This window comes from Trachypithecus francoisi, unplaced genomic scaffold (genome assembly GCF_009764315.1).
Source record: "Trachypithecus francoisi isolate TF-2019V2 unplaced genomic scaffold, Tfra_2.0 Lachesis_group0, whole genome shotgun sequence".
Classification (NCBI taxonomy): domain Eukaryota; kingdom Metazoa; phylum Chordata; class Mammalia; order Primates; family Cercopithecidae; genus Trachypithecus; species Trachypithecus francoisi.
Window position 1 is genome coordinate 19730643 of NW_022681453.1, and position 21134 is coordinate 19751776.

Consider the following 21134-nt stretch of genomic DNA (forward strand, 5'->3'; position numbering starts at 1 on the left):
AATCTCAGATAAAACCTTTTAAAGCCAAGCCCAGCCACCAGACATGGGTTTGTATCCTCAAATACCTGCAAGTTGGCTGATCCTCTCCTCTTAAGGTCCCAAGATAAGCTTGGAGCTCTGGGACCTGTTAGAAAGTGACATTCTTTTTTCTTTTTTCTTTTTTTTTTTTTGAGATGGAGTCCTGCTCTGTCACCAGGCTGGAGTAGAGTGGCGCAATCTCACCTCACTGCAACCTTCACCTCCCAGGTTCAAGTGCTTCTCCTGCCTCAGCCTCCAGAGTAGCTGGGATTACAGGTGCATGCCACCATGCCTAGCTAATTTTTGTATTTTTAGTAGAGATGGGGTATCACCCTGTTGGCTAGGATGGTATCGATCTCTTGACCTCATAATCCACAGCCTCAACCTCCCAAAGTGCTGGGATTACAGGTGTGAGCAACTGAGCCCAGCCAGAAAGTGACATTCTTTACTGACCACAGGTCAGGAACCCTGTACAGGGACTGCGTAGATGAGGGTATGAAGCTGGTCTCCCCACTGGGCTTCTATTGACTCTGCAAATCAAGCTTGGCTCCTTAAAGGGAAGCATACCTTCCCTGTCAAATCCTTGGTAAAGTAACCATTTTTTTCCAATTGTGTCCTATTGCAAAAGAGAAATGGTTTCTTATTGCACTGATGCAAACAACTATATTACCATAAGTTAAGAATACTCACAGACAGTTTCCAAATTCTAGGGGAACCAGACAGAGAGAAACAAACATGCTCCAAATTTTGATTATAGGAATATACCTTGCTTAATTATTAAAGGCTGTAAATAGTTCAAAATACATTTCCTTGGCTCTGAGAAACAAAACAAGGATCAGCAATTTTCCAATCAAATGTCAAAAAGATTGCTTCAGCTTTCTGAGTTCGGTCCATTTAGTCAATTCTTGTTTTGCATGATATTTGTGAATATTTCAGCTCTTCCTAAGTCTTGTACTTTTTCTTTATCCCTATGTCACAATCTCCAAGGTTATCAGAAATCTGTATTGACAGCACCTGTCAGAGTCCTATAGCTTATTATAAACTATCTTTTGAAAAGGATTAAAACAAGACAACAACTGTCTGTGAATAACAAAATGTCCTGGGTAGTTACAGTTAGAAACACAATTGACAAAGAAGTTTGGTTTTCTCTGTGGTTTACAATAATTTAACAACCTTAATTATGATTGATGGCATATACTCAGACACAAGAATTTTAGAAATCCCATATAATGTTGGAACATATACTAGCATTCACCAAAATATAACCTAAAGAAGACTGAACATCATTTTGGCAATTCCATATACCTAAACATGTCAAATAATTCGTTTACCTCTTTTCTGGATGTTTCAGGGGCTCTCTGAACCATCCAAAAAGCCAGGTATCAGGAAAGACAATTTTGAAACTGAAGTTTGATTTTGGGAAGGCTATTAAATATGTTCAAAGTTTTAGTAAATAAATATAATAAATATAATGCATTAAAAGTTGTCAAAAAAACATGTTCACAGTTTGAAACACTTGATATTGGCCAGGGCCAGTGGCTCACAGCTGTAATCTCAGCACTTTGGGAGGTCGAGGTGGGTAGATCACGAGGTCAAGAGATCAAAACCATCCTGGCCAACGTGGTGAAACCTTGTCTCTACTAAAAACACAAAAATTAGCTGGGAATGGTGGCACGCGCCTGTAGTCCCAGTTATTCAGGAGGCTGAGGCAGGAGAATCACTTGAATCCAGTAGGTGGAGGTTGCAGTGAGCAAAGATTGTGCCACTGCACTCCAGCCTGGCAACAGAGCGAGACTCCATCAAAATAAATAAATAAATAAAAACTTGATATTTTGAAATAGAATTCCAGATTACCATAAACTATTTATTTTGCCAAAATGATGACTCCAAAATTTTAAAGAAGCAAAAACCTTTTACAACCCTTTACAAATTTTGCCAAAGAGCAGATTAGTGCCTTAAGAATACCTTGTTGTGCTTTTATTTCAATGCTCCACTTACAGAAAAACCATATAATACTCTTTTGAACTTAGCAAGTATGTTCACACAGAGAACTCCTTTGCAAGATTAATTTCCACAATCCTTCCACCACTTGTTTGAACTTTCAGCTTCATCTTATCTAATTTAAAACAATTCTTTAACCCTAGGCAAAAATTTACATTTCCAAGCCTTATTATAACCTTTTGCTGAAAAACACATTTTATTGTTCTTACACACCTTGCATGTAAATCTATTTCCAGTAGTCTCAATTACACATTAAAATGGTAACTCCTAGCAATTTTTACTTTTTTTTTTTTTTTTTTTTTTTGAGACCTAGTCTCGCTCTGGGGCCCAGGCTGGAGTGCAGTGGCCGGATCTCAGCTCACTGCAAGCTCTGCCTCCCGGGTTTACGCCATTCTCCTGCCTCAGCCTCCCGAGTAGCTGAGACTACAGGCGCCCGCCACATCGCCCGGCTAGTTTTTTGTATTTTTTAGTAGAGACGGGGTTTCACCATGTTAGCCAGGATGGTCTCGATCTCCTGACCTGGGGTAATCCGCCTGCTTCGGCCTCCCAAAGTGCTGGGATTACAGGCTTGAGCCATCATGCCTGGCCAATTTTTACCTTTAATGTAAAACCTGGTACGTTGTTTTAATTGTTTTAATTGTGTGCTAGGTGCAGACAAGGTTTGCCTTCTTAATTAAGGGTGTGGTTAGTTCCATATGTCCCCAGGCCTTACCAGTTGTGAAGCCAGCAAGTCAAATAGTTTTCAAAACCCAAAAAGCAGTTTATAACCTTAAAATATTTAGTAAGCCTTGCATCTGACCTGCATAATCTAGTTCACCTATTTACATTTTAATGACACCTGCATTTTACCAATAATATTTAAGGCTGTTTTTATTTCTCAAAGATTAAAGTCACATGAACTGAAAGGTACTACATATTTTATCTTCCCTTTAAAAAAAATTGGATCTGGCCGGGCGCAGTGGCTCAAGCCTGTAATCCCAGCACTTTGGGAGGCCGAGACGGACGGATCACGAGGTCAGGAGATCGAGACCATCCTGGCTAACACGGTGAAACCCCGTCTCTACTAAAAACTACAAAAAACTAGCCGGGCGAGGTGGCGGGTGCCTGTAGTCCCAGCTACTCGGGAGGCTGAGGCAGGAGAATGGTGTAAACCCGGGAGGCGGAGCTTGCAGTGAGCTGAGATCCAGCCACTGTACTCCAGCCTGGGCGACAGAGCGAGACTCCGTCTCAAAAAAAACAAAAACAAAAACAAAAAAAATTGGATCCAAGCATTTGTTTTTCTTTAGGCCAAATTAATTAGAGCTCTTTTTACAGCCATCACACACACACACACACACACACACACACACACACACACACACACGACAGGCAGGAGAAACAGTAGCTGGGTGGGGCCCTTTAAGAAACAGGGCCAGAAAGGAACTTATTCCTTAGGCAGGATTGCTAAACAAAGCCTTGCCCCCAGAGTTGCAAGCCATGTCCCCGGTATGTAAAACAAGATGGAAGCTTGCAGGGAAGTTTGCTATGAGCCATACAGACATGTAAAGCACACCAGACTGGCTACAGCTTAAGACCAGCCTAGCAAATCCTTTTTCACAATTAAAGCTTTACAGAGAATATAAACAGTGTTAGTTTCAGGGGCTGGCCTAGTAAAATGTCTTCTAAAAGGGGAGAAAAAAAAAATCTTCCTTAAAAGTTAACTGCTGATGGGGTGGAGAAAAGGAAAGAAAAAATGTTTTTTTTTTTTTGTTTTTTTTTTTTTTTGAGGCGGAGTCTCGCTCTGTTGCCCGGACTGGAGTGCAGTGGCCGGATCTCAGCTCACTGCAAGCTCCGCCTCCCGGGTTTACGCCATTCTCCTGCCTCAGCCTCCCGAGTAGCTGGGACTACAGGCGCCCGCCATCTCGCCCGGCTAGTTTTTGTATTTTTTTTTTTTTAGTAGAGACGGGGTTTCACCGTGTTAGCCAGGATGGTCTCGATCTCCTGACCTCGTGATCCGCCCGTCTCGGCCTCCCAAAGTGCTGGGATTACAGGCTTGAGCCACCACGCCCGGCCAGAAAAAATGTTTTAAAATGTCTGGAGAAGAACCTCTTATTCTTACGCAAGTCCACCAGGGAGACAAGCTTAATTGTTGTGGGTCAGAGCTGGCCTCCCTGGTCCACGGATGGAGAGACTCCATGGGCACGTGGCAGAATATGCCAGCCAGCTGCCTGGGGCACCTTGGGCCATATGCTCCAGCCCCAGCAGGGAGGGAAGGATGGATGGGAGCTGCTGCTTGCCGGTCTGTCCTGAAAAAGGGAGGAAAAGGTCATGGAGACCAAGGTCAATCTTACCAACCCCTGGGAGCAACAGGGGTGGAGGCATGGTTTCCCATAAGCTCAAAAGTCCATGGATGAAAAGGTGTAGAAATGACAGCGAGAGGATTGAGTCCCCATTTCACTCACCACTTCTCAAGCCCCCATGCTGCATGCCAAAAATGTTGCAGGACTTTTCCTTAGTTCAGCTAAAAATGGGGTCCTTATCACACAGCCACAAAAATTTAGGCTTGCTGATGATTTGAAGGGTGAGTGCGGCAGGGTTTTATTGGGTGAAAAGGGACAAAAGGGAAACAGGGGCCCTCCACAAAGCCAGAGTCCCTGCTGGTGGGCTTCCCGCCTCACAGTTTGAATCTCGGGTTCCACACAGGAAGAGGAAGAGCTAGGCTCCTCCTTGCTGTGGGCTCCACCTCAGTGCACACTCCTCCCAGTGTGCAGGTTGGTTGGAGGTTCTACCAGGGAGCCCTTCCCACCTGGCTGTCTCAGCCCTAACTAACAATGTTATAATTTTGTATGTCAGCAGTCATACATATGTAAAGAATTTAAGATGAAAATAGTTTATTATATTTGCCAAGATAGTTCCCATTTGGGATGCTCTTCCTTAATTTTAACGTTTCAGATTTCCCTTTGTCATCATTTCCCTTCTGCCTGAGTAACTTACTTTAGTATTTCTTTTAAAGCAGGTCTACTGGAGATGAATTCTTGTGATTTTTCCTTCACTGAGAATGTCTTTATTTTTCCTTCTTGATGAATGTTTTCAACAGATATAAAATTCTGGGTTGACAGTTGTTTTTACTTGGCACTTTAAAAATATTATTCCACTGTTTTATGGTACTCCAATGACATAAATATTACATCTTTGTGTATTGTACCATAAGTCTCCAAGGCTATGTTTCTTTTGCTTCTATTTGTCTTTCTCTGTGTTCTTCAGATTTAAGAATTTCTGTTGCTCTATCTTCAAGTTCACTCTTTCATTTGTCATCTCCATGATGCTATTGAGCCACTCTAGTGACTTTTTTATTTAATTACTGAATTTTTCAGTTCTAAAATTGTATTTTTATAAAATGCTTCTATTTCTTTGCCAAGAGCTCTATATTTCCATTTGTTTCAATATTATTCAGTCTTTCTTCTTGAAATATATCTGTAATAACCGCTGTGGAGTCTGTGTGATAATTTTAACATGTGGGTTGTCTTGGGGTTGACATCTTTTGATTGCCCTCTCCATTGGTAGTTGTTTATGTTTTTCTTATTCTTAGTAGGTTGAGTAATTTTGTATTGTATTCTGAACATTTTGAATACTATGTTGTAAGATACTGGGTCATCTTATAACCTTTTTCCTTGTTGGTTTGTTTGTTTTAGCAGGCAGTCAATCCAATGAGATACTGCTCATTTTTTTGTTGGCTGTAGTTCCAATGTTAATTATTTTTTCAAAGCTTTTGACATGCATTTCTAATCTATCCTGCATGTGTGCCACCCTTGGCTCAGTTTAGGATCTGGGCAGTGATATTCTCAAAGAAAAACTAAACTGGACACTAGTTAAAGTGATAAGGACAGATCTTAATCAGTAATAACTATTGCAATAAAGAACAGACTCCAACAAGAGTCGAACTCAACTTCTATTTGTAAACAGATAACTGGGCATTTTAAAGGGAGAATGAGGGAGGGGGCTAAGCAAGGACTCAGTAGAGTCAGGGAAAGGAAAAATTACAGAAAGCAGTAAGGTGCAGGGGTGGGGGTTGGTCCATGTGAAGCCCATCTAGGTTCGCTAACTGGTAGTTCCTTCTGTGAGCGGAATCTAATAGAAAAACATCATCCTAGATGGGAAAGCATTTGTTTAGAAAATTACAAAAACTGAATTGTAAAGGGAAATAGATGCATTTGACCATGTCAAAATTTAAGACATCTCTGGAATAATATCAGACAGAGCAACTTAAAAGAAATAATTTTTATAAACACATAGTAAAAGAAACAATAAGGCAATTAAAATGGTACACTAACAGATATCTACTTAACACAAAGGAAGGCAGTGATGGAAGAATAGGAAACACACACACACACACGACCTATAGAAACAGACAGCAAAGTGGAAGAAGTTCTTTTTCGTTGGTAATTATATTAAATTAAAAGTAAAACACAGAGATTGACAGAATGGATAAAATGCGTGATCCAACTATAATTAAGTATAAGAAACTGGTTTTAGATTCAAAGACACAAATGGGTTGAAAATAAAGAAATGGAAAAAGATATGCTTTGCAAACAGCAACCAAAACAAAGGTGAAGTAACTATACTAATATCAAACAAAATAGATTTTGAGACGAAAATTGTTACTAGTGACAAGGACATTATATAATGACAAAAGGGTAAGTTCATCAAGAAGATAAATACGGCCGGGCGCGGTGGCTCAAGCCTGTAATCCCAGCACTTTGGGAGGCCGAGATGGGCAGATCACGAGGTCAGGAGATCGAGACCATCCTGGCTAACACGGTGAAACCCCGTCTCTACTAAAAAAATACAAAAAAATAGGCAAGGTGGCGGGCGCCTATAGTCTCAGCTACTCGGGAGGCTGAGGCAGGAGAATGATGTGAACCCAGCAGGCAGAGCTTACAGTGAGCTGAGATCCGGCCACTGCACTCCAGCCTGGGCAACAGAGCCAGACTCTGTCTCAAAAAAATTAAAAAGAAGATAAATACATATGCATCTAACGGAGCACCAAAATACATGAAGCAAAAACTGACAGAATTAAAAAGAGAAAGAAATAATTCAACAATCATAGATGGAGACTTTAATATTGCATTTTAACAAAAGATAGAACAACTAGACAGAAGATCAGCAAGGAAATAGAAGACTTGAAAAACATGATAAAAACTGACTATGCCTAATAGACCTCTATAGAATACTCTATCCAACAAGAGCAGAATATGCATTCTTCTCAAGTACACATGGAACATTCCCCAGGATAGAACACGTTAGAACAAATCTCAATACTTTTTTTAAAAATTGAAACAAAATATCAGATATGTTATCTGACAATAATAAGATGAAATTAGAAATAAATAATGGAAGAAAATTTGGAAATTAAACAAAACATTACCAAGTAACTAATGGATCAAAGAAATTCAGAAAATATTTTGAGATGAATGAAGACAAAAACTCAACATACTGAAACGTATCGAATGCAGCAAAAGAAGTGCCCAGAGGGAAATTTACAGCCATAAACACCTACATTTTTAAAAAGGAAAATGTACAAGTAAATAACCTAACCTTCTACCTTAGAAAACTGGAAAAAGAACACACTAAACCCAACACAAACAAAAGAAATAAAATAATAAAGGTTAAGGCATAAATAAAGGATAATTTTAAGATCAAAACAGAAGGTCAATGAAATGAAAAGTTGGTTCTTTGAAAAGAAAACAAAATTGACAAAACTTTAGCTAGGCTGAGCAAGGAAAAAGAGGGAAAGACACAAATTACTGAAATCAGGAAAGAACGGGGGAATATTACCACCAACCTTACGGAAATAAAAAAATTATAAAAGAATATTATGGTGAATAAAATGGACAATTCTATGCCAACAATAGATATAATAGATGAAAAGAACAATTTCCTAGAAAGACACGAACTACTAAAACTGAATCAAGAACACAAACTAGAACTGAATCGAAAAATATTAATAAATCTATATCAAAGAAGTAAGGAGACTAAATTAGCAATAAAGCAACTTCCCACAAAGAAAAGCCCAAAACCACATTGCTTCATTGGTAACTTCTACCAAAGTTTACATAACAATTAATGCCAATTTTTCACATACTCTTCCAAAAAACACAAGAGGAGGGAACACTTTCACACTCATTCTGTGAGGTTAGTACTACCCTGATACCAAACTTAAACAAGGACATCACAAGAAAAGGAAACTACAGACCAATATTTCTTATGAATAAAGATGCAAAAATTATCAACAAAATATTAATAAACCAAATACAGCAGCTTATAAATAGAATTGTTATACCATACCCAGGTGAGATTCATCCAAGGGATGCAAGATTGGTTCAACAAACAAAAAAACAATTATTGTGCCACCATATTAATAAAACAAAGAAAATATCCCATTAATCATCTCAATTGATACATTAGAAAAAAACTTTAGACAAAATCTACTACCATTTTATTGTCAAAAAACAAAAATAAAAAAAAGAACTGGACAAACTAGGAATAGAAAGGAACTTCCTCAACCTGATAAGGGGTACCAGTGAAAAATTCGTAGCTAACATTGAGAGGTGAAGATGGCTGGGCTTCTGGGCTGGGTGGGGACTTGGAGAACTTTTCTGTCTAGCTAAAGGATTGTAAACACACCAATCAGTGCTCTGTGTCTAGCTAAAGGTTTGTAAAAGCATCAATCAGCACTCTGTAAAAATGCACCAATCAGCACTCTGTGTCTAGCTAAAGGTTTGTAAACGCACCAATCAGCACTCTGTAAAAATGCAACAATCAGCCCTCTGTGTCTAGCTAAAGGTTTGTAAATGCACCAATCAGCACTCTGTAAAAATGGACCAATCAGCACTCTGTAAAATGGACCAATCAGTGCTCTGTAAAAGGGACCAATCAGTGCTCTGTAAAATGGACCAACCAGCAGGACATGGGTGGAGCCACATAAGGGAATAAAAGCTGGCCCCCTGACCCAACAGGGGCAACCTGCTCAGGTCCTTCCACAGTGTGGAAGCTTTGTTCTTTCGTTTTTCACAATAAATGTTGCTGCTGCTCACTCTTTGGTTCCACCCTACCTTTATGAGCTATAACACTCACTGCAAAGGTTTGAGGCTTCATTCCTGAAGTCAGCAAGACCATGAACCCACTGGGAGGAACAAACAACTCTAGATGTGCCACCTTTAAGAGCTGTAACACTCACTCCAAAAGTCTGCGGCTTCACTTCTGAAGTCAAGCAAGACCACAAACCCACTGGAAGGAAGAAACTCCAGACACATCTGAACATCTGAAGGAACAAACTCCAGAAACGCCATCTTTAAGAACTGTAACACTCACTGCAAGGGTCTGTGGCTTCATTCTTGAAGTCAGCAAGACCAAGAACCCACTGGAAGGAACCAATGCCAGACACATTTTGGTGCCCAACATGGAGCTATCACTTATTACCAAGTGGTGCATACCATCGGACCCCTTTCACTTGCTATTCTGTCCTATTGTTCCTTAGAATTTGGGGGCTAAATAGCGGGCATCTGTCAGCCAGTTAAAAGCGACTAGTGCAGCCACTGGACTAAAGACACAGGTGTCAGGCTTTCTGGGAAAGGGCTCTCTAACAACCCCTGACTCTTCGGAATTGGGAGTGTTAGTTTGCCTGGAACCATTTCACTTTTCCTATACTTCTGGGCTGAGCCAAGGGTCGACAAAGAGGAAAGCCATTCAACTCTGGGGTCCCGACAACAAGTTGGTTGACCCTGCGGCCATAAGCAGAACTCTCAAAGTCATGTTGCCCAAGCGAGACTCGCGCATCTATCCTATCTATGCTGACTCTTGCCTCCTGGGTCCTAATGCTTGTCAGACAAACTTCCTCTCGCCTCTCTTCTGTGAGGCTAGTCCTGCTTCTAAAAACCACTCCCTGTCTCTGGTGCTTTTCTAGTTCCTCCTAAAAAAATGATTTCTAAGATAAACTCCAGGACTCTGTTACCTTCTTTAGGTACCTGGGCTCACCTATCAGAAAGATAATTTTTGCCCAAAGCCCCATCAGGGCAGGGGACTATCTTATCTGGAATTCTAGGATCCCTCCTCAGACTAACAGGCCTAACAAAAGCTATTCCAGAAGCTAGGATATGGGGAGCTTCAGAAATGATATCCTTCATATTCGTATAAGTGAGGACAAAAAGGCATCACTCTTCCAACTCTGGAGATCCCTCTCCTCCCTCAGGGTATGGCCCTCCACTTCATTTTTGGGGCATAACATCTTTATAGGACAGGGATAAGGTCCCAATACTAACAGAACACTTAGGACTCTAACAGGTTTTCAAGATTGTGTTGGTAAGGGCCACTAAATCCAATTTTTCTCAGTCCTCTTTATGATCTAGGAGGACAGGCAAGGGTGCGGGTTTTCAAGAATGCATCACTAAGGGCCACTAAATCTGACATTCCTTGGTCCTCCTTGTGGTCTAGGAGGAAAACTAGTTGCTGCTGCTGCATCAGTGAGCACAACTATTCCGATCAGCAGGGTCCAGGAACCATTGCGGGTTCTTGGGCAAGAGGTGTTTCTGCTGCTGTTTCAGTGAGCGCAACTATTCCAGTCAGCAGGGTCCAGGGACCATTGCAGGTTCTTGGGCAGGGGGAGAAACAAACAAACCAAAACCACAGGTGGTTTTTGTCTTTCAGATGGGAAACACTCAGGCATCAACAGGCTCACCCTTGAAATGCATCCTAAGCCATTGGGGCTGATTTGACCCGCAAACCCAGAAAAAGAGGCAGCTCATTTTTTTCTGCACTATGGCTTGGCCCCAGTATGCTCTCTCTTATGGGGAAAAGTGGCCACCTGAGGGAAGTAAAAATTACAATACTATCCTGCAGCTTGACCTTTTCTGTAAGAGGGAAGGCAAATGGAGTGAGATACCTTATGTCCAAGCTTTCTTTTTGCTGAAGAATATACAACTATGCAAAGCTTGCAATTTACATCCCACAGGAGGACCTCTCGGCTTACCCCCATATCCTAGCCTCCCTATAGCTCCCCTTCCTATTAATGATAAGCCTCCTCTAATCTCCCTTGCCCAGAAGGAAACAAGCAAAGAAATCTCCAAAGTACCACAAAAAGCCCTGGGCTATGGATTATGTCACCTTCAAGCTGTAGAGGGAAGGGAATTTGTCCCAACCTGGGCACATGTCCCCTTCTCCCTCTCTGATTGAAAGCAGATCAAGGCAGACCTGGGGAAGTTTTCAGATGATCCTGATAGGTACATAGATGTCCTTCAGGGTCTAAGGCAAAAGTTTGATCTCACTTGGAGAGATGTCTTGCTATTGTTAGATCAAACCCTGACCTTTAATGAAAAGAATGGGGCTTTAGCTGCAGCCTGAGAGTTTGGAGATACCTGGTATCTTAGTCAAGTAAATGATAGAATGACATCTGAAGAAAGGGACAAATTCCCTACTGGTAAGCAAGCCATCCCCAGTATGGATCCCCACTGGGACCTCAACTCAGATCATGGGGACTGGAGTTGTAAACATCTGTGACCTGTGTTCTAGAAGGACTAAGGAAAATTAGGAAAAAGCCCATGAATTATTCAATGATGTCTACCATAACTCAGGGAAAGGAAGAAAATCCTTCTGCTTTTCTCGAGCAGCTATGAGCCCTGGGCCCTGAACAAAATCTGGAGGCATTATTAAACCTGGCAACCTCGGTGTTCCATAATAGGGACCAAGAAGAACAGGCCCAAAAGGAAAAGTGAGACCAGAGAAAGGCTGCAGCCTTAGTCACGGCCCTCAGACAAACAAACCTTGGTGGTTCAGAGAGGACAGAAAATGGAGCAGGCCAATCACCCAGTAGGGCTTGTTACCAGTGTGGTTTACAAGGACACCTTAAAAAAGATTGTCCAATGAGAAACAAGCTGCCCCCTCGCCCATGTCCACTATGCCAAGGCAATCACTGGAAGGCGCACTGCAACAGAGGACAAAGGTTCTCTGGGTCAGAAGCCACCAACCATATGACCCAACAACAGGACTGAGGGTGCCTGAGGCAAGCACCAGCTCATGTCATCACCCTCACAGAGCCCCAGGTACGTTTAACCATGGAGGGCCAAGAAATTGACTTCCTCCTGGGCACTGGCACAGCCTTCTCAGTGTTAATCTCCTGTCCCAGACGACTGTCCTCAAGGTCCGTTACCATCCAAAGAATCCTGGGACAGACTGTAAGCAGGTATTTCTCCCACCTTCTCAGTTGTAACTGGGAGACTTTGCTCTTTTCACATGCCTTTCTTGTTATGCCTGAAAGTCCCACACCCTTATTAGGGAGGGATATATTAGCCAAACATGAAGCTATTATCTACATGAATATGGGGAACAAGTTACCCATTTGTTGTCCCCTGCCTGAGGAGGGAATCAACCCTAAAGTCTGGGCATTGGAAGGAATGAACTCAAGCTCCAGCTTTAAGCCTTCCCACAGGACGTGACTTCTCTTTATATGTCACAGGGAGAGCAGGAATAGCTCTTGGAGTCCTTACCCAGACTCGTGGGACAACCCCACATCAGTGGCATACCTAAGTAAGGAAATTGATGTAGTAGCAAAAGGCTGGCCTCACTGTTTATGAGTAGTTGCAGTGGTGGCTTAGTGTCAGAGGCTATCAAAATAATACAAGGAAAGGATGTCCCTGTCTGGACTACTCACGATGTAAATGGCTTACTAGGTGCCAAAGGAAGTTTATGGCTATCAGAGAGCCACCTGCTTTGACACCAGGCGCTACTCCTTGAGGGACCAATGCTTCAAATATGCATGTGTGCAGGCCTCAACCCTGCCACTTTTTTCCCAGAGGATTGGGGAACCAATCGAGCATGACTACCAACAAATTACAGTCCAGATTTATGCCACCTGAGATGATCTCTTAGCAGTCCCCTTAGCTAATCCTGACCTTAACCTATATATCGATGGAAGTTTATTTGTGGAGAATGGGGTGCAAAGGGCAGGTTATGCCATAGTTAGTGATGTAACCATACTTGAAAGTAAGCCTCTTCCCCCAGGGACCAGCACCCAGTTAGGAGAACTAGTGGCACTTACCCAAGCCTTAGAACTGGGAAAGGGAAAAAGAATAAATGCATATACAGATAGCAAGTATGCTTATCTAATCCTACATGCCTGTGCTGCAATATGGAAAGAAAGGGAGTTCCTAACCTGTGGGGGAGCCCCCGTTAAATACCACAAAGAAACCATGGAGTTATTGCACACAGTGCAAAAACCCAAGGAGGTGGCAGTCTTAAACTGCCAAAGCCATCAAAAGGAGAGGACAGAACAGCAGCATAAGCAGCTGATAGAGGGAGGGAAAGACCAGCAGAAAGGAAAGAGAGAAAGAGACAGAAAGTCAGAGAGAGAGACAGAGAGAGGAAGAAAGAGACAAAGAGGAAGTCAGGGATAGAGAGAAAGAGAGACACAGAAAGTCAGAGAGAGAGGAAGAGACAAAGAGGGAGTCAGAAAGAGAGAGACAAAGAAGAAGTCAAAGAGAAAGAGAGCTAGAAGTAGTAAAGAAAAAACAGTGTACCCTATTCCTTTAAAAGCCAGGGTAAATTTAAAACCTGTAATTGATAATTGAAGGTCTTCTCTGTAATCCTATAACACTCTAATACCACCTTGTTTTCAGTGTAAACAAAGGTGTAGCCCAAAAGCACTGAGGCCACTGACAACCCGTAGCCTTCCTATCAAAAATCCTTAACCCAGCAGACTTCATAACAGGGGATCCAAATCTTAATTAATTACCATACAAAGGTCCGACCAGATCTAGGAGGAACTCCCTTCAGGACAGGAGATAGATGGTCCCTCCCAGGCGATTAAGGAAAAAAGACACAATGCGTATTCAGTAAATGATAAGGAAACTCTTGTAGAAGCAGAGTTGGGAAAATTGTCTAATAATTGGTCTGCTAAAATGTGAGAGCTGTTTGCACTCAGCCAAACCTTAAAGTACTTACAGAATCAGGAAGGAGCCATCTATACCAATTCTAAGTTAATATGGACTGAACAAGGCCTTATTAATAACAAAGAATAATTGAAATCCCAAACTTACAAGGTTTTCAACAAAAGTAAAGTTTGCTAAAAGTTAACAGTGTAAACATATATTATCCTAACTTCTGATCTTGTGGAAATCAGACCCTATTACTACTCCTCAAAACTCAAGTCTGTCAGCACAGAGTCATACAACTAATACCCCTACTTATAGGGTTAGGAATGGCTACTGCTACAGGAACCAGAATAGCCAGTTTATCTACTTCATTATCTTACTACCACACACTCTCAAAGTATTTCTTAGACAGTTTGCAAGAAATTAAAAGAGACCAAATGACATCTACAGGCAGGCAGCCCGGGCGGCGCCTTGAGCCTAGTTAGAAGTTGACCCTACAGGCAGACAGCCCGGGCGGCGCCTTGAGCCTAGTTAAAAGTTGATGCCGGACCTAACCGATAATGTTATCTATAGATTTCAGATGTTGTATAGACAAGCAATGTGAAAGTCCCTGTCTTGTTCTTTTTCTGTTCTAATTACTAGTGCTTGCCATATATCTCTCAACTTCCTGAGCCCAGTATAAACATATCCCACCATATGTCTCCCCTCCATATATCCCTCAACTTCCTGGGCTCATCCCACCATATCTTTCAATTCAAAGACTACCATATATCTCAACTTTAGAAGGACACCACCTGGAAAATCCCCGATAAGAACACAGCCGTTTGTGAGAGCGCGGGAACCAATAAAAAAACTGCTAAATGTATAAACTTAAAATGTTAACCAATTGTAATGCTGTAACCTAGAGAATTCCCTCGTTCCTCTGCAACTTTACAAGTCCTGTTTACATTAGGCTATAAAAGGCAAGCGCACGCATTGTTCAGGGCCCTCCTGTATGTTGTGGAACGGAGGGACCAAGTTCGAACTTGCATTAAAGATCCTTGCCGCTTGGCTTTGACTCTGGACTCTGGTGGTCTTTTTCGGGGAACAAACGGTCTGGGCATAACAAAATAATGAAATCTATCATTACTCTACAATCCCAAATAGACTCTTTGGCAGCAGTGACTCTCCAAAACCACTGATGCCTAGACCTCCTCACTGCTGAGAAAGGAGGACTCTGCACCTTCTTAGGGTAAGAATGTTGCTTTTACACTAACCAGTCAGGGATAGTACAAGATGCTGCCCAGTGTTTACAGGAAAAGGCTTCTGAAATCAGGCAACACTTTTCAAACACTTATACCAGACCCTTTCTAGGTCCCATGGCAGCCATCTTGCTATTACTCACCTTCAGGCCCTGCAGTTTTAACCTCCTTGTCAAATTTGTTTCCTCTAGGATCAAGGCCATCAAGCTACAGATGGTCTTACAAATGGAACCCCAAATGAGCTCAACTAACAACTTCTACCAAGGACCCCTGGACCAACCCGCTGGCCCTTTCACTAGCCTAAAGAGTTCCCCTCTGGAGGACATTACAACTGCAGGGCCTCTTTTTCACCCCTATCCAGCAGAAAGTAACTAGAACAGTCATCACCCAATTCCCAACAGCAGTTGGGTTGTCCTGTTTACAGGGGGGATTGAGAGGTGAAGCCAGCTGGACTTCTGGGTCAGGTGGGGACTAGGAGAACTTTTCTAAAAGCTAAAGGATTGTAAACACACCAATCAGCGCTCTGTGTCTAGCTAAAGGTTTGTAAATGCACCAATCAGCACTCTGTAAAAATGGACCAATCAGCACTCTGTAAAATGGATCAATCAGCAGGACGTGGGCAGGGCCAAATACGGGAATAAAAGCTGGCCACCCAAAGCCAGCAGTAGCAACCCTCTTGGGTCTCCTTCCATGCTGTGGAAGTTTTGTTCTTTCACTCTTCACAGTAAATCCTGCTGCTGCTCACTCTTTGGGTCCACGCTACCTTTATGAGCTGTAACACTCACTGTGAAGGTCTGTGGCTTCACTCCTGAAGTCAGCGAGACCATGAACCCACTGGGAGGAACAAACAACTCTGGACACATCACCTTTAAGAGCTGTAACACTCACTCCAAAGGTCTGCTTCACTCCTGAAGTCAAGCAAGACCACAAGCCCACTGGAAGGAAGAAACTCTGGACACGTCTGAACATCTGAAGGAACAAACTCCAGACATACCATCTTTAAGAACTGTAACTGTTATGCCCAGACCGTTTATTCCCCAAAGAAGACCACCAGAGTCCGGAGTCAAAGCCAAGCGGCAAGGATCTTTACTGCAAGTTCGAACTTGGTCCCTCCATTCCACAGCGTTCAAGAGGGCCTCGAACAATGCGTGCGCTTGCTTTTTATAGCTTGAGGTAAACAGGACTTGTCAGGTTACAGAGGAACAAGGCATTTCTCTAGGTTACAACATTACAATTGGTTTACATTTTAAGTTATGCTTTTAGCAGCCTTCCTATTGGTTCCTGCGCTTTTACAAACGGTTGTAACCTTATCGGAGCTTCTCCAGGTGTGGTTTTTCTTCTAAAGTTGTGATATATGGAGGAATGTGTTTGTGTCGGGCCCAGGAAGTGGAGGCATATGGGGGGATGTAATGTGTTGGGCTCAAGGCTGTGATGTGTTTGTGTCGGGCCCAGGAAGTGGAGGCATATGGGGGGATGTGATGTGTCGGGCTCAAGGCTGTGATGTATGGAGGAATGTGTTCTTTCATAACACTCACTGCGAGGGTCCGCGGCTTCATTCTTGAAGTCAGTGAGACCAAGAACCCACCAGAAGGAACCAGTTCCAGACACAACATCATACTTACTGGTGAAGTACTGAAAGCTTCCTCCGTAAGATCAGGAGCAAGACAAATGTCCACTCACCACTTGTATTCAACATTGTACTGGAGATTCCAGTCAGAGCACTTAGTCAAGAAAATTAATAAAGACATACAGATTAGGAGAGAAGAAGTAAAACTCACTATTTGCAGATTATATGATTCAAGGTTGCAGGATATAAAATCAATAACAAATAATGGTTGTATTTCTATATCAGCAATGGAAAAGCCAAAAATGAAATTAAGAGGCTGGGCGCGGTGGCTCAAGCCTGTAATCCCAGCACTTTGGGAGGCCGAGGCGGGCAGATCACGAGGTCAGGAGATCGAGACCCTCCTGGCTAACACGGTGAAACCCCGTCTCTACTAAAAATACAAAAAACTAGCCGGGCGCGGTGGCGGGCGCCTGTAGTCCCAGCTACTCGGAGGCTGAGGCAGGAGAATGGCGTGAACCCGGGAGGCGGAGCTTGCAGTGAGCCGAGATGGCGCCACTGCACTCCAGCCCGGGTGACACAGCAAGACTCCGTCTCAAAAAAAAAAAAAAAAGAAATTAAGAAAACAATTTCATTTACAACAGCATCAAAAAAACTACAATACTTAGGAATAAATTTTACACAAAAAGAGCAAGATTTGTACACTGAAAACTCCAAAACGTTGTTGAAAGAAGTGTAAGAAGACCTAAACAAATTAAGACATCTGTGTCTGTAGGTTAGAAGACTTGATATTGCTAAAATGACAATATTCCCCAAATTGATCTACAGATTCAGCATAATTCCTATCAGAATTCAGCAGACTTCTTTTGCAGAAATTGACACGCTGGTTCTAAAATTCATATGGAAACTCAAGGAACTCAGAACAGCCAAAGCAATCTTGAAAAAGATAAACAAAGTGGGAGGACCCATGCCTCCTGATTTCAAAACTTACCACAAAGCAACAGTAATCAAACCAGTTTGGTGCTGGCACAAAGACAGACATATAGGTCAGTGAAATAGAATTGAGAGTCTGAAAGAAACCCATATATCTATGGTCAATTTAATTTGGACAAGGGTGCTAAGCTCATTCAATGGAAAAATAATTGTCTTTTTGACAAATTATGCCAGAACAACTGGACATCCACAATCAAAGAATGAATTTGAACCTACCCTCACTCCATGCACAAAACTTAAAATGGATCAAAGATCTAAATGTAAGAGCCAAAGCTATAAAACTCCTAGAATTTTAAATCGGCCAGGTATGGTGGTTCACACCTATAATCCCAGCACTTTGGGAAGCTGAGATGGGAGAATCACTCAAGCCCAGGAGTTTGAGACCAGCCCAATCAACATAGTGAGATCCCATATCTAAATAAATATATATTTAAAAAAATAAAAGAACAAAAAATGAAAACAATAAATAGCCAGGCATGGTGGCATGTACCTGTAGTCCCAGCTACTCAGGAGGCTGAGGTGGGAGGATCACCTGAACCCAGGAAGGTCAAGGCTGCAGTGAGCCAAAGTTGTGCCACTGCACTCCAGCCTGGACAACAGAGTGACACCCTATCTCAAAAAAAGAAAAAGAAAGAAAGAAAATCATTTTCTCTTAGTGTTCAAATTTGTCACCATTAATATTTCCTTGTATTTATTTAAATTTCCCTGTGGCTATTTCACCTTTTTCATTCCACTTCGTTCTCTTTCTTGATTACCCAGGTTGGTGAACTGTGTATCTTTAAAACTAGTCTTGTCAGAACACTCTTTTAAATTTATTTTCCACTACCCATCTTTGTTTTCTATGTCATTAATTTAAGTTTTGATCTTTATTTGACTGCTTTCTGGATTCATCTGGTGTATCTTTTTCTAGTTTCCCAAGGCATTGTGAGGCACTGAGTCAAGGGAAGACAGGAAGTGCTAAATCTCACCAGACACTGGAGAGCGATATGGGGATGCACCATCATGGTCCTCCCTGCTTTGCCATGCCACGATAATGACAAGGGACTGTGGATGGACTTCACATGAGGAGAGCCCTGCTATGGAATGGCACTCAAGTGCTCTATTTTTCCACCCTCAGCTCTGACACATCTCTGACAGTAGGCAAGTAGACAGGTGGTACTGAGGAGAGAGACCATTTCTCTTACTGTCTCCTGTCTCTGAAGAGAAGGAGGAAGTAAAAGCTGAAGAACAACAGGAATGAAGTCAGTGGCAAAACCAACCAGTGCCACTGACCAGGCCTGAGGTTTAAAGATTAACCCCCTACTCTAACCACGTGTGCTCTCAATCTATCAAAACTCTTTCACATGGACCCCTTAGAGTTGAAAGCCCTTAAAAGGGTCAGGAACTCTTTCTTCAGGGAGCTCAGTTCTTGAGACACAAGTCTGCCAAGATCCCGGCCAAATAAAGCCTCTTCCTTCTTTAAACCAGTGTCTGAGGGGTTTTGTCTGCAGCTCATCCAGCTACAGTACAAGTTCCCCTAGAGTTTATTTCTGACAGAGACCCATCTCTGTGGCAGATGCCCCAATCCCTATGTCACAATGCAATTGTCAATTCAGAGCTCTCTCCTCACTCATGTTACTCATGCCAGACCTTGGGAAGCAGAGAAATCAGGGCTAATGAACCATCTAAGGACAGGCCATGAGGGTTCGATTTTGTGTAAGAGACATGGCCAGATCTATTAGGTGGACCGGGGTGGGTGGGTATCTCCCTGGGCTTTACAGGACTTGAGAAAAGAGAGGATGTTAAAATAGTAATTGTCTTTGTATAGAGCCATAGAGAGAAACAGTCTTAACTCATTTATGTATTTCCCATTTAATTCTGATGACAGACCAAAGGCAATTTAATTTTAATTATAATTGAGGATGTCGAAGAAAGCATTGAATGGAAGACAGTGCAGAAGAAAAAACAGCACAAAGCCAAGGTGAGAAGAACTCCATGTAATTAAGAGAAATCCAAAACATTTATATCTACATCATGAGGTGTGGGACTTTGCCTCTTATGGATCCAGAGTCTAATTAGGAGTCAATTCAATGTTGGCTCATTTTTCCTCCATCCCCTTCTCAGCCTGGGCTGTCTGGATCTGGGCCTGACTGAGACATTGAGAGTGATTGGAAAGAATGAAAACCATCAAGAAATGCATGAGGCTGAGAGGTGAGAATGTGAGAACTTGGAATTAGAGAGTAGACTGTTCAAAATATGGAAAGACTTGGAGTAGAACATGTGGTCAGCGTATTGAAAACCTACCACAGTATTGAAGTATGGTCGTGGCAGACAGAAATCAGCCTGTGGTGGTTTGGGGCTGGAATTAGCAGAGAATTACCAGCCAGAAGGTTATGAGGCCTTTCCAAACCCAGTGTGGCTAACAAGGTCCTGCACATCGCTAATGCACCCTTCTAGTTACTAATGGTTTTTCCCTTGATCCATGCACTGCAGAGATAGTCTGGAGAAGGACTCTGTGACTCTGAGATTGAGATGATGTGTCCACAGTGGCAGAGGAAGGTCACCACCAGGTCTGCTGGCTCCTAGTCAGTGTCCTGCTAACTCCCCTGAACTCTGAGGAAGGGCTGTGTGTTGAGAGAGAAAATCCAGGCTCCTTCCAGGAAGATCCTAGAAGTTAGTGGCAGGAAGTTTTCTGAGTGATCTCTCTTGTCTCTGCCTAGGCAAAACTTAGAATAACAAAAGCAGCTGTAAAGATCCAGGCCTGGTGGCGGGGCACCCTGGTGCGCAGGACCCTGCTGCATGCAGCCCTCAGGGCCTGGATAATTCAGTCCTGGTGGCGGATGACGCTGTCCAGGGTGCTGGAGAAGAAACGGCAGGCAGCTCTGATCGCCTACGCAACCAGAGAGAGGGCAGTGATCAAGCTCCAGTCTTTGGCCCGTATGTGGCGCGTCCACTGGCGATACTGCCAGGTGCTCAACGCCATCTACGTCATCCAGGGCCACTGGCAATGCCACAACTGCCAGACCTGCGCTCTCCTCCGGGGCCACTGTGTGGTCACAGCCACTCACCTGCAGTTCCACATTGAGATCATCAACTCCTAAGGGCTGGCAAGAAGGGCACTGTGTCTACTGTCCCTATTAAAGGTCTAACCTGGTCTGGTGTGTCTCACGGGCTCCCCCAGCTAATGGGATTCTTGAGACTTGGACCTTGCTGCTTCCTCTTCTCCCTGGGAAAGAATTTCAGTGAGGTTTGCCCCATGTGTCCATGGACCCTGTTTTGGACTGACAATGGCCATAGGAAGCCCCAGTCTGCCCTGATATATGACAGAGCCAGAAGTCCCAGTTCCCATTCCCAACCTTATTTTCTTCTCACCGGGGGATCTGGGAGGCAATTGGGCTCCATCTTCCTGAAGATTCTGGGCACCTCTGCATACATGGA

At 42.8% G+C, this 21134-nt stretch overlaps 1 protein-coding gene across 1 annotated transcript; it reads left to right on the forward strand.

Moving 5' to 3' along the window:
- The first annotated feature begins 19318 nt into the window (after positions 1-19318).
- IQCF2 (IQ motif containing F2) lies at positions 19319-20851 on the forward strand. The gene is made up of 3 exons (XM_033209111.1): positions 19319-19412; positions 19585-19677; positions 20417-20851. Exons 1-3 carry the CDS (start codon positions 19395-19397, stop codon positions 20795-20797), a joined length of 492 nt encoding a protein of 163 aa, XP_033065002.1. The 5' UTR covers positions 19319-19394; the 3' UTR covers positions 20798-20851.
- The last annotated feature ends 283 nt before the right edge of the window (positions 20852-21134 follow it).